Source organism: Cotesia glomerata, linkage group LG3, assembly GCF_020080835.1.
Source record: "Cotesia glomerata isolate CgM1 linkage group LG3, MPM_Cglom_v2.3, whole genome shotgun sequence".
In the NCBI taxonomy this organism is placed as follows: domain Eukaryota; kingdom Metazoa; phylum Arthropoda; class Insecta; order Hymenoptera; family Braconidae; genus Cotesia; species Cotesia glomerata.
Genome location: NC_058160.1, coordinates 11637925 through 11652048, shown reverse-complemented (window position 1 = coordinate 11652048; position 14124 = coordinate 11637925). Strand labels below are relative to the sequence as shown.

General features: G+C 32.2%; 1 protein-coding gene across 1 annotated transcript; it reads left to right on the top strand.

The window, feature by feature from the left end:
- Positions 1 to 11699: 11699 nt before the first annotated feature.
- Positions 11700 to 13349, top strand: LOC123262287. Its single transcript, XM_044724476.1, has 2 exons — positions 11700 to 12376; positions 12953 to 13349. The coding sequence occupies exons 1-2, from the start codon at positions 11941 to 11943 to the stop codon at positions 13090 to 13092; spliced, it is 576 nt and encodes a 191-aa protein (XP_044580411.1). The 5' UTR covers positions 11700 to 11940; the 3' UTR covers positions 13093 to 13349.
- Positions 13350 to 14124: the final 775 nt, after the last annotated feature.

The following is a 14124-nucleotide window of genomic DNA, read 5'->3' as shown; positions in this document are numbered from 1 at the left end:
TGTTAAGATAAAAGCGGATTTATAAATTACAGCGTGGTTTGAAAAAGCGAAGCCGGTTGACACGTGGGTGGACACTCTGCCGGCACTGTAAAAGCGGTGAAATAAATGCACAAATAACACAATTTATCTGTAACAAATTAGAGCGAATTATTAGCGGTTAATTTAAGCAATTTAAATTATAAAAATAGCGAAATGCGGTTAATTAACAATAAGCGAAAGTAAAGCGGAATTAATGGCGACTTGTTGCAACGAAAGCGTGGAAGCAAAAGATAATAATAATAGTTCGTCTTCTTCCTCATTGACTTGGGGAAGAAGGCTATTGCGCATGTCTAGCGGGAGCGATCAGCCAATAAAGCGGTCGATTCATGGCGTGATCGAGAGGCTGATTTTCCATTGGCGGTTCGATTTTGCGGGAACTAGCGGTGGACAGGTGCGTCTCTTGAATTTGGGAGTCCCCCAGGAGCGAGTTAATCGCTACTGGGCCTTGTTCACCGAACAACAGCTATTTATTATCAATATCGTGATAACTATTGAATTTATTCTCTAAATTTTTATTTAGGCATTACCCCGAGCAGTAGTTCCAGTGAATAATAAATTGGTACCCCTGGTCAAATGATTTCACCAACTGCAGTTGACTCAAGAAGCATGCTTTGAGTCTTGTCGAAATCTTGAACATACTTCTATCTAGTTGTTTTAGCATTAATTTTACACTTCTCATAAAAATTAAGGGAACAAGAAAAGAATCCAAATTTTTGGAGGATTTTCAACAGGCTGTAACTTGTAGAAAAATGATCGTACAGCAAATAAAAAAGAACAAATTGTAACTCTGTGTCTAGTTTTCGGATCTGAGTTTGAAAATTTTTTTTTCGAGTAATCTTCAGAAAACCAGAAAAAAATTTTCGAAATTTTTTTGGTTTTCTTTTTTAATATACGGCCTTAGAAAAAAATTTGAAATTTTTTGAAGTTGTTTGTTGTTTTAAAAAAAAAAAAGTTTTTTTCAAACATTTCAAATTTGTTTTTTTTTTTTCAAATTTACCAAGTCACAGATGGAAAATTGAAATAAAAATGAAAAAAAACTTGTTTTCTTTACAATACAAATTGTGACTTTTTCGGAGCAAAAACCTTGCTCCTTTAATTTTTTCAAAAACCGATATCTCAGTGAGAAATGCTCGTATCAAGATCTTAAAAAAATACATTAAAGCTGAATAAACAAGTTATCCGGTCCATATAGAGGTTGTCGAAATTTTTTTCCAAGTCCGTATATTAAAAAAAAAACCAAACAAATTTCGAAAATTTTTTTTTCTGTGGTTTTCTGAAGATTACTCAAAAAAAAATTTTTCAAACTCAGATCCAAAAATTAGACACTTAGAGCTACAATTCGTTTTTTTTTTATTTGCTGTACGATCATTTTTCTGCAAGTTGCAGTCTGTTGAAAATCCCCTAAAAATTTGGATTCTATTCTTACTCCCTTAATTTTTATGAGAAGTGTATTCAGTAGTAAAATATGAGAAAGAATAATCAGCTGGTTTGACAGTAAAATACTTTGATTGAATATATTGAAAAATTATATTTGTAACTATTGAGAATACGATCAAATTAATGGAATGATTTTGAGTATAAACTACCTAATAATTCACGTATATTACACCTTTGTAATAAACCTATCTGTCTTTTTAAGTTTTTATTGTAAATTAGCAATAATATTAGTAAATAAATATTTCAACTGCAGATCAGCTGATTTCAATATAAAATCTTGCCGTTAAGTACTGATAATAAATACATGTGTATTTTATAACCAATATGTTTTTAGCTAATCGGCTCAAGCTCTGATTTCAGTGGAAATATTTTGATACTTTTAATCAACTAATTATATTATTGAATTTTGTCTTAAAAGAATTCAAATAATAAATTTCATAGATTTTATGACTGTATGTTGTATTTTATTGTAATATTCTAGTTAATAAATACTGTTAAAGTGATAAATTAGGAAGAATTTGAAACGTTTTATTCATGTCTGTTTTTGATTAGCAAGTATTTTTAAGGAGATTTATTAAGGGGTTATACAGTTAGAATTTTCAAAAAATCGATTTTTTTTTTATTTTATTTTCTTAATGTACATATATTTAAGAATACACACAGAAAATTTCATATCGTTCCGGTGAATATTTTTAAAGTTACAAGCAAATTTGAAAAGGCGTTTCAGAGTGCTTGGAAGTACAAGGTCGGAGCGGCAGCGCCTACCTGGAACGCTATCCCTTTTATGCACTTGCCTATTGTAAATTCTCCTTTCTAATGTATTTCGATGTGTAAAGCAACAGTGTGTTAGTGTTTTGCTATACTTGAAATGTAAATTAGTATTTTTCTATCCCCAAACTGGAAAATATTTAAGAGTGGTAGTCAGTATAAACAACAAAGCCAAGCAGTAAACTTGTGAGTTTGTTCATATTTTTTTGTGTAATTTTTCGTGAAAATGAAGGCTTCCAGAGAAATGAGAAAATCTCTTAACATACGTAAGTCGAGAACAAAAACGCAAAAATGTTTTTAATCCAAAAACAGCTGAAACGGATGAAAGTAGTTTCAGTGCTTCGGCGAAAAAATTTAAAGAACAAGAGGAAATCTCAGTTCCACGTGATCCGTCTATTGAGTATCGCATTTTAAATTTTATTACAGTATTTGCAGCAATTTTGGAATATGTGAAATGTAAAATCTGTGACGGAAATGTCAAGTTTCAAACTGCTTCTGAACTAGGACTTGGTTTTAAAATTGTTTTGCTGTGTGATAAGTTTGCAGATCGTAACATAAATTCTAGTCCTTTTGTCGCGCATTCTTATGAAATAAATCGACGATTTTTATTTGTCATGAGAGTCCTCGGATTAGGGTTAAAAGGTGCAGCAAAATTTTGTGGATTAATGGACATGCGAGCCTTTATATCACAGCCCACTTACGATTCGATAATAGATAATATTCACTCCAGTATAAAAACAGCCACCGAAAAACTTTTTCAACAGGCTTGTACTGAAGAAAAACATTTGACTTCCGAACATCAAGGCAATGAAGATTCGACAGAATTAACTGTATCTGGCGATGGTACATGGAAAAAGCGAGGGTTTAGTTCCTTGTACGGTGTGACATCATCGATCGGATACTATTCTGGTAAAATCATAGATATTGTTGTGAAAAGTTCCTACTGCAAACAGTGTGAAACTTGGAAGAAGGAACTCAGTACCGAAGAATATAAGGAATGGTATGCAGAACATGAAGATACTTGCACTGCAAATCATTCTGGTTCTTCTGGGAAAATGGAAGTTGATTCAGTCATCGAAATGTTCCAACGTTCATTGAAAAAACTTGGAGGCATGTACAAAAATTACATCGGAGACGGTGACTCCAAAACGTACTCAGGAATTTTAAAGGCTGCACCTTATGGTGATCAAGAAGTTGTATGTGTAGGAGGTTTTAACCAAAACAACAACGAGAGCTACAATCAACTGATTTGGAAAATCTCTCCCAAAATTGTTCCAGCCGGTTCGAAAACTGTGGAAATTGCTGCATACATAGCTGCTGGCATATTTAATGAAGGAATGGCATCACTATTGTATTATATGAATGCAATAGGAATTACACTTGAGCCCAATGCGCATTCATATGCCGAAAAAGAAGATGAGAAGCGCGTGAGCATTTCCGATCTCAGAGCGCGTGAGAGCACCCGAGATGGAAGAATGGCTCGCAGACAACATCAGCTTGAGTTATAAGAAGCTACTGAATCGGCGGAGGGTGTATTATATGGTCCTGGAATAGACAACTCCATGTAAGTTAAAAAAAAAATTTTTTTATCCCATGTAAAGTGCATTCCAAACTTTAAACGCGTTTTTCTCAAAATGGTGTTTTCAAAGTCGGTGACCAACATTACTCGAAAACGGCTAAACCGATTAGTCTCAAATTTTAACACGACCTTCTTAAATATATTTTTTAGTAATTAATCGAAGATTTTTTTCTCTCCGATAAATATTTTTTTTTTATAAACAATTTAAGGCCGAAATTTCGGTGAAAAATCGATTTTTTTTTTGAGAAACTGCCATTTTGTCAAAAAATTTTATTTTGCTTATTCTTTCGATTAATTACTAGATTTAACATTATTTTAACGAAATCTGTTTGGTTTTTTAATTGCAGATGATCCAGTTCCGAGATATAGTGGTCACCGCAAATCGTCTTTTTTGAGAGGAGCTCCTGGAGATCAGCTGTAGCTCTTTTTCAAATAAATATTTTTACTAGTACTAAGTCTTAAAATACAGTTAAAAGATACCATAATATGTATATAAATTTTTGGATCAATAAATTTAAAAGTTTTCTCAGAAAAAATTCTGGAAAATTCACTTTTTTTCGGCCGTCTGACTGTATATAACCCCTTAAGATAATTAAAAAAAAATTAGGAAAACGGTTGACCCTGAAGGCCATCCCTGCAACTTCCCGCTACTTTCGTAATTAAGCGCTCAACATTGCACCTATTACGTTTTTGAGCTCGAAGAGCTCAAAAATATACTTTTCGTTTAGTTTTGAGCTCTCTGAGCTCAAAAGTCTGATAGAAGTTTAATAAAACATTATTTCTTTTAATTTTCAAACCGCAATAACTTTTGAATTAATGAACCGATTTTTACGTAGTTCGCGGCATTCAATGCAATTTTTCAAATTCTTTGATACATTTTTAAACACAAATTAATAAAACCCAAAGTTTCAGTGTAATTCGAAAAAAACACTTTTTTTCGATTTCTTTCGTCAACGATAACTCACGAACGAATCAACCGATTTTGACCAGATTTATGGCGATCGACGTAATTTTTTGATGTTAAGAGCTGATTAGTTTTTGGAATTGATCGGTCAAGCCGTTTGAAAGTTATTAAAAAAAAAACCAGTTTTTTTAAGATTTCTCAAAATCTATTGGTCCAAATCGGTTCAACTTGTATTTAAAATCTAAGTTTAGTCGAGCCCTTTTGAATAGCACCAATCGCGATCAAATCGGTCAAGCCGTTCAAAAGTTATGAGAGGTTTACATACATACATACATACACACACACACATCCATACATACATACATACAGACATACAGACACCATCGCGGGAATAGTCAGGGAAGCTTCTTAGGACCTCAAAACGTCGAGATCTGATGAAAACTCGATTTTCGAAAAACGAGGTAGAAACAATAACTTCCCGATTTTTGAAAATTTTCAATTTTCTTAGTGGGAAGTTAAAAATGTCGAGAACAATAGAAGAACTAACAAAAAAACATGAAAAAAGATCAACGACGTCAAATGAGAATTCCCAACAAAAAGACGAAACCAAGATAGAAGAGAACATGTATAGAGGGAGCATACCAGTTATTACGGAAATTAGAAGACTGAAAAACCCAATTGACTCGACAAGATTCAGAAGATCCAAAGAAAATGAAAAATCACAAAGTACATTTGACGAAGAAGTGGTAATGACACACAATACTAACTCAAGCACAGAAGAATTACCAAAACAAACGAGAGGAGAAAAAACCTTCTTAACGAATGAGGAAAAGATGTGAAATCTGGACAAAACGAAAAGAAAAATATTCTTGGAAACGGTTAAAGAATCAGAAGAATCACAGAAGAGAACTCTACATCTAGAAGAAAAACTGAAAGCAGAACAACACAAAATGATAAAAATAAATGAAGAAATAAAAAAATGGTGTAAAGAATCGGCAAACATGTATAAATATCTGAGAAATGTTGTGGCAAGTGTAAATGATCTAGAATTGTGCCTGGAAATATTAGAAACAGTCTCGGTAACGGAAAACACCAGAAGAAAATATGCATTAATTTAAGAATTAAAACTAAACAAGGATATTTCATATTTTTATGGAAAATACCAGGATCCAATTGTGAATTTCATTTCAACTGGATTGCCAGATTTCAGCAATAGCATTGACACAAGAGCTGAACGAGTGAAAAACTCAACAGTAATAATTCCAAATAATACAAATATGAGCAAAAATGTGCCAAAGGATAATCTATAGGAGAGGCACGAAACTCCACTACAACAAAGACGACTCAATGCCGATAGTCAACAATTCCAACCAAATGGACGAAGGTGTGGACATTATGGAACGTCTTACCAGAATGTAAATATCAGCAACAGGCAAGAAACGAGCATACAAAAAAAAATAAAAGAATTCACCGATAAGATGAAATCAATGGAAATATTGACAAGAATAAAAGATTTAAAATATGAAATAAATGTAACACAACCAAGACGATGGTTTGAATCATTTACTGAGTCCTATGAGGAACAAAAATTAAATTTCAAGGATAGATTAGATTCATTGAATATAGCATTCTGCGTAGAAAAAGATTAGATAAAACAAAATACAGCATATTGGTCAGATTGGTTGGATGTTGAAGAAACGTTTAAACTAACTTTTCGTAAAGCAAGAAAAGATGCAGATATCTTAAAAGAAATCTTTGACATATACCAGACAAAATCAAAATGTCTAAGGAAATTTATTGAAAAATTAAAAAGCAAATTCATGGAACTCGCAAGAAAGATGAACGTTTCAGAACAGATAAGTATAATAATTCCCAGATTAAAAGGTGAATTACAACGAGAAATACATATTTATAGACAAGTTTGTACATATACACCATTGACTGAAGCAATAATAATAGCTGAAACAAGAATAACGGACAGGAAAAAAGCTTTAGATAACAATGAATCACACATACGAAGACTGACTAATACTAAAGACTCATTAAAAGGATCGTCGTCAGACACCAGCACAGATTCTGAATCAGAACTAGAACGATTACAAAGAACAAATTGAAAGAAAAAATCCAAAAATGATCAGAAAAAAGTCGACTGAAAAGAAGATAAAAGGAACAAATCTAACAAAAGTTAAGAAGAAAAAGTTAATACAGTATAGGATGAGAAAGATAGAAAAAAACATTTTTAAAATTACAAAAGATCACCTTCAAACAACTCTAGATCAAGCACAAAATTAGTAAAAGACAATTACATATGTCTAAACTGTGAAGCAAAGAGAGATCACAGAATAAGGGAATGCACAGCACTTAGAGTAGATATATGCGTAGGATGCTTCACAACAGGTGTGACGAGGCAAACCTGCTCTTCATGCAATGAAAAAAACTAGAAGAGCAAACGCTACAGACTCAGAAGCACGCGTTCGAAGTACTTCAGTCTCCTGCCACCCAACCACCAGCCCTTTGCCAGGGGGAAGAATCATTCCGCCAAATCCATGTATTTGAAGATAACGAGATATCAGACGACCATCTAATAACAAGTAAGTCGGAAGTCAGTGATACCAGCGAAGTAAATAATAGTGAAACAAATACAAGTGTCGTGATAGGAAATGTAACCCTAAACGGTTGGTTGGAAGAGCAACGGAAAGCCCAAGGAATACCAGCAGTACCTATACGAGACCTAGACGAGGGATCACCATTTTTCACGTACGAAAAAGAAACAGAGGAAGAATTGAACTTCATAGAAAGTAGCTCACCTCTGTACAGAACGAGACTACCCACTGTAAGTAACCATTTTACCTGTAAAGTTAGCATTGAGAATCAAAAATTTACAGCATTATTTGATTCAGGAGCTAATAAGAACTTCATTACTATTAAGGTTACAAACATGGTACCAAATAGTATAATTAAATTTAAAAACAATTCATCCAAATATTCATTTATCTTAGCTAATAATTCTATGATTTGCAGTCTAAGAAGAGTTTATCTGAGCTTTGACATAGACGGAAAGACAATTAGCTCATGGTTTGATGTATTCAAGGACATGCTGGACGATATAATCTTCGGAATGAGATTCATGATCGACTAAGGAGTTAAATCAAACGCCAAAACCTCACATGGACCTGGAAGCATGACGAAAATAAAAGAACAAATAACACTAGAAAACCAGGTAACACTAACTGTAACATTATTTTGAGTGAAACAAATAAAGAATTTATAAAGAGATTTCTGGATGAGGAATTTGAAAATTTATCAAAGGAAGACTTGGGAACTTTGAAGGGGATAGAATATGAAATAGAACTAACTGACTATACACCTATCCGAATAAAACCATATAGATCACCCAAAGTCACAGCAGAGCTTCACCAGATTGTAGAACATCTACTAGAACATGGAATTATCCAGGAGAGCACCAGCAAATGGAGCTTCCAACCGGTAATATTAAAAAAAAATTAGGAAAACGGTTGACCCTGAAGGCCATCCCTGCAACTTCCCGCTAATTCCATACGAAGGCGCTTAAAATTGCACCGATGACGTTTTTGAGCTCTTCGAGCTTAAAAATACAATTTATGGGTTATTTTGAGCTCTCTGAGCTCAAAGAGATTGCTTTCTTATGCTTTAAAGCTCTTCGAGCTCAAAAGTCTGATAGAGATTTGATGACACTATTTTTTGAATTTTTAAACCGCAATAACTTTTGAATGAATAAACCGATTTTTACGCGGTTAGAAGCATTCGACGCAGTTTTTTAAGCCTCACAAAGAATCTTAAATTTTGAATTGATCGCGCTAGGAATTTCGGAGTTATTCCGAAAAAACACTTTTTTCGGTTTTCTTTTGTTCACGATATCTCTCGAACGAATCAACCGATTTTAACCGGACTGGTGGCGATCGACGTGGTTTTTTGAGGTTAAGAGCTGATTAGTTTTTGGAATTGAACCTTTAAGCCGTTTAAAAGTTATTCCAAAAAAACCACATTTGAAAAAAAAATTTTTCAGTTTTTTTAAGATTTTTCAAAATCTATTGATCTGAATCATTCCAAATAGTTTTCAAAATCTAAGTTTGGTTAAGCCCTTTCGAATGGAACCAACCGCGATGAAATCGGTCAAGCCGTTCAAAAGTTATAAGCGGTTCACATACTTTCACACACACACACACACACACACACACACACACACACACACACACACACACACACACACACACACACACACACATACAGACACCGTGACAACCTCGTGGGGATAGTCAGGGAAGCTTCCTATGACCTTTAAACGTCGAGATCTGATGAAAACTCGATTTTTGCAAAACGGGGTGAAAACAATAACTTCCCGATTTTTGAAAATCTTCGATTTTCATAGCGGGAAGTTAAAAATTAGGAAAACGGTTGACCCTGACGGCCATCCCTGCAACTTCCCGCTACTTTCGTAATTAAGCGCTCAAAATTGCACTTATTACGTTTTTGAGCTTTTCGAGCTCAAAAATATAATTTTAGTGTAGTTTTTAGCTCTCCGAGCTGAAAAATTTGATAGAAGTTTAATAAAACACTATTTTTTGAATTTTCAAACCGCAATAACTTTTGAATGCATGTACCGATTTTCACGCAGTTGGCGGCATTCGACGCAGTTTTTTAAATTATATGATATATTTTCAAATACAAATTGATCAGACCAAAAATTTTGGTGTAATTCGAAAAAAACTCTTTTTTTTCAATTTGACTCGTCAACGATAACTCACGAACGAATCAACCGATTTTTACCGGCTTGGTGGCGATCGACGTAGTTTTTCGATGTTTAGAGCTGATTAGTTTTTGGAATTTAATGGTCGAGCCGTTTAAAAGTTATTAAAAAAAAACCACATTTGAAAAAATTTTTTTTCGCAGTTTTTTCAAGATTTCTCAAAATCTATCGGTCCAACTTATATTCAAAATCTAAGTTCAGTCAAATCCTTTCAAATGGCACCAATCGCGATCAAATCGATCAAGTCGTTTAAAAGTTATAAGAGGTTTACATACACACACACACACAAACACACAAACACACACACACACACACACATACATACATACAGACATACAGACACCGTCGCGGGAATAGTCAGGGAAGCTTCCTAGGACCTCAAAACGTCAAGATCTGATGAAAATTCGATTTTTGAAAAACGGGGTGAAAACAATAACTTCCCGATTTTTGAAAATTTTCAATTTTCTTAGCGGGAAGTTAAAAATTATTCCGATACGATAATTTTTTCAAGCAATTTTTCTGCCAAATACATGAATCCATAAACACAGACACCCGGACGTCCAAGTAAGATTATTTTTAATGAATTTATTTACTATGTTAAACAAAAAAATTGTTTTTCAAATATTTGCTATGTTTAGACATTTTTAAAATCAATTTTTAATCTATCAGCGTTCACAGATTTTTTTTCTTGATATACATGCTCTCATACTATCCTATATGGGTGATAAAAAAGTCAATGTGAGTTCCGAAAAACTGCTTTTTTGACATGTTGGGAGTAGAGCATTACACCTGATAAAAAAAAAAAGTATTGAGACAAAAAAAAAGTATTGGTTTTCTAGTCAATCCAATACTTTTCAATACTTTTTTCTTTGTCTCAATACTTTTTTTTATTCAGGGACCTCAAATTAGATTAGTTCGTGAGATATCGTGAACGAAAAATGTCGAAAAAAGTATTAATTATATATCTGTTAGAGCTCGAAGAGCTTCAACTGAAACAAAATTAGTATTTTTGAGGTCGAAGAGCTCAAAAACGTTGTAATAAGCGGAATTTTAAGTGCTTTGCAATTGAAATTAGCGGGAAGTTGCAGGGATGGCGTGTTGGGTCAATCGTCTGACTAATTTTTAGTATATTTCTATTTTTATTTTTATTTATTTATTTAATTTAAATGCCAAGGCGAAAGCCAAATGGCAAAATTCATACATAGAGTAACATAAGTACTTGTAAAACTATAAACACAGTCAATATAAATATCAATATATCAATATCAATATTCTGAATTTTAGCTAATAAGTGATAACATAAATATTAGGGTGCTTTTTTTTTGCGACTATTTTTTTTTTTCATTTCCATCCCGAAATTTTGTTGGAAATACACCCAAAAAAATTCCCTGAAAGTTTGAGCCCTTAATATTAATATTAAGTACTCCTACACAGCGTGTGAAGATTTCCCATTTGAAATATACGAGAACTTTCATTTTTTTTTTTTAAATTTCTATAGCTCAGTGGCATTTCATAGCATCAATTTGACCATGGATGGGTTTTTTTTTAGAATTGAATGCTCTACAAAAGTGTCCATTGTCGCGAAGTCGTAACTCATACTGGCGGGGTAGTACGGACCACCAAACCGAATTTTTTATAGAATTCTTGTTTTTTCACTCATTATCTCATAAACAACAAGACATACAGAAAAAATGTTAATGATAATTTTGTAGGAAATTCAATTCTCTACAAAAAAGGTCCTCAGCACCAAATCACTAAGATCGATATTTTCTGAGATATTAATCATTGAAGTTTACGTAGCATTGAATTTCCACAAAATGTTGAATCAAATCTTAAAAAATAATGATTTTTTTATTCGTATCATAATTATAATTAGTAATTACTTATTGATTAAGTTACAAATTTAACGTAAAAAATTTTTAATTGTATTTTTCTGAAGTTTTTTATTTTTAAATAAATTTCTCATTTAAATCACCCCATAATATTTGAATTTATCATTTAATAATTCAATTTCAATGAAATTCTAGATAAAAATATATTGTGTATGATCATTACGAATAATATAGGATGTTTCTTTGTTGCTGTGTATTGTGATACTGATTAATTGCGGTTTATTTTTCTTGCTCTGGTAGTACTACTGAGCTTTCACTTGACCTTGAATGCGTTCAACAAATTTCCCATTTAATTGCAGCGCTTTCTTTGTTTTCGCGTACTAATCCCGCGAGAGTAAGAACAAAGCTTAGTGGGCATTGATCAGTGTGACGCCGTTGTATGTATACTTTGTTAAATTTGAGGTTAGGTCGACTTTAACCATCATTAAAATGAGTGAAAAATTGGTAATAAAACTTGGAATTATTTAATTGGATTTGAAAGAAGCCAAATAAATAATAATAAGCTGCCTTCGTATCGTGACTTACTAAATTTTTTATGTATAAACATCAGTCTTTAAAATTAACTATTCGAAATAGTGCTACTAGTGTTATTAACGATACTAATACTATTCGGGCTAGTTTCAAGATTCCAACTATACGTCCTCAGCACAGTCTTACGAAGTTGGAAAAATTTTATGCCGAATATATAAAAGTGAAGACACATCACAAGAGGGAAAAAAAATCGAAGGCACAAAAACAGAATGTTGAAAAGTTTAACCAAAAACTAGATAAATTGTTCGATATTTCGAATTCCACAATGGTTAAGAATTTGCCAAAAGAGCAGCAACAATTTCTGAATGAGTGTCAAAAGGGGAAAACCAATATTCACTCGCCCGTTACTAATTTCTTGCCGGTGGAAACTTTTCAGAATAAATCTGACACTGAACAGGAGATAACAAATGAAGATAATGAGAATAATACAGACGAAATTGGTTAGTTTCTTCTCACATACAACTATAAATTATCAAGCTCAACAATCAATCATTTTTAATAATCGAAAACAATTTCTTATAATTTAGACTCATATTTTTCTACTTACTTGTAAAATTTAATTCGCATTAAAAATTCTAATTTTCTTAACCTCATTTTCTGAAAATTGAATTCTATATAATTTTTTCAATATTTTAAAATTTATTTCTAGATTCATAACTTTTTTCTAATTATTAGTCTATCATTTTTGGTAAAATTTCTATCAAGTAAATCTGAATAAGTGAGATAAATCAAAATTTATTCAATTTTGACAAAAAATTTTGACTTGAATAAAAAAAAAATTTGTTTTCGATTTTTTTGCAGTCGAAAATTCCCACGCTATTAAAAAATTAAAGTCTCTGTAACCAATAAATTTAAAACACATATATATCATTTTGTCTTATTTTTATTGGGGAAAATTGACGGAAACTCAATTCAAAGAATATCTTTGCTTCTGGATAACAGAAGCTGAATATAAAATTTGAAAAATATTTGAATCGATTGGGTTTATTTATTTAATTCTGAAAAAATTGTTTTAGGCATGAAATTATCGCAACATTCGATGCCAGCAAGTTTTTGTAGTCTATCATCAAATTCCAGTGGGTTGAAACGAACATATTCTGATTTTGAGGATGAACTCCCTGTACCTCCTAAAAAGAAAAAAATCAATATTTTTTAAGATTTGATTCAACATTTTGTGGAAATTCAATGCTAGGTAAACTTCAATGATTAATATCTCAGAAAATATCGATCTTAGTGATTTGGTGCTAAGGACCTTTTTTGTAGAGAATTGAATTTCCTACAAAATTATCATTTACATTTTTTCTGTATGTCTTGTTGCTTATGAGATAATGAGTGAAAAAACAAGAATTCTATAAAAAATTCGGTTTGGCGGTCCGTACTACCCCGCCAGTATGTGTTACGACTTCGTAACAATGGACACTTTTGTAGAGCATTTAATTCTGAAAAAAACCCGTCCATAGTCAAAGCGATGCTATGAAATGCCACTGAGCTATAGAAATTTAAAAAAAAAAATGAAAGTTCTCGTATAATTCAAATGGGAAATCTTCACACGCTGTGTAGGAGTACTTAATATTAATATTAAGGGCTCAAACTTTCAGGGAATTTTTTGGGTGTATTTCCAACAAAATTTCGGGATGGAAGCGAAAAAAAAAATAGTCGCAAAAAAAAAAAGCACCCTAATAAATATGAAATATAATGAAAAAGACAGAAAATCCTATAAGAGTATATATAAAAATGATATAAAAATATGCTAAGATAACATGTAAAACACTTATTTTTTAGAGTAACGAATTTTGTATATATGTATATCTATATATATATATACATATATATATATATATATATATATATATCTATATTTATATATATATATATATATATATATCAGTTTAAACTATAAATTAAGTAGACTATTAGCAGTCAAATTGTTATTAGGTCTCTTGGAGTCTCTTGGAGGTCTCAAAAGAGTTCAAGATCATAGAAGAAATCAAACGCTCTAGATTTAAATGCCTCAGTGCTGAGTGAGTTTATGACATCAAGTGGTATTTCACGCCAAAGACGTATTGATGAAATTAGAAAAGAGTCTTCATATACTGTTGTTGAATAGCTTGGAATACTGAACAAAATATTGTTATATTTTGAAGCTAACCTATCCGAGCGTCTTATGTCTTGTGACTCCTCAATAAAA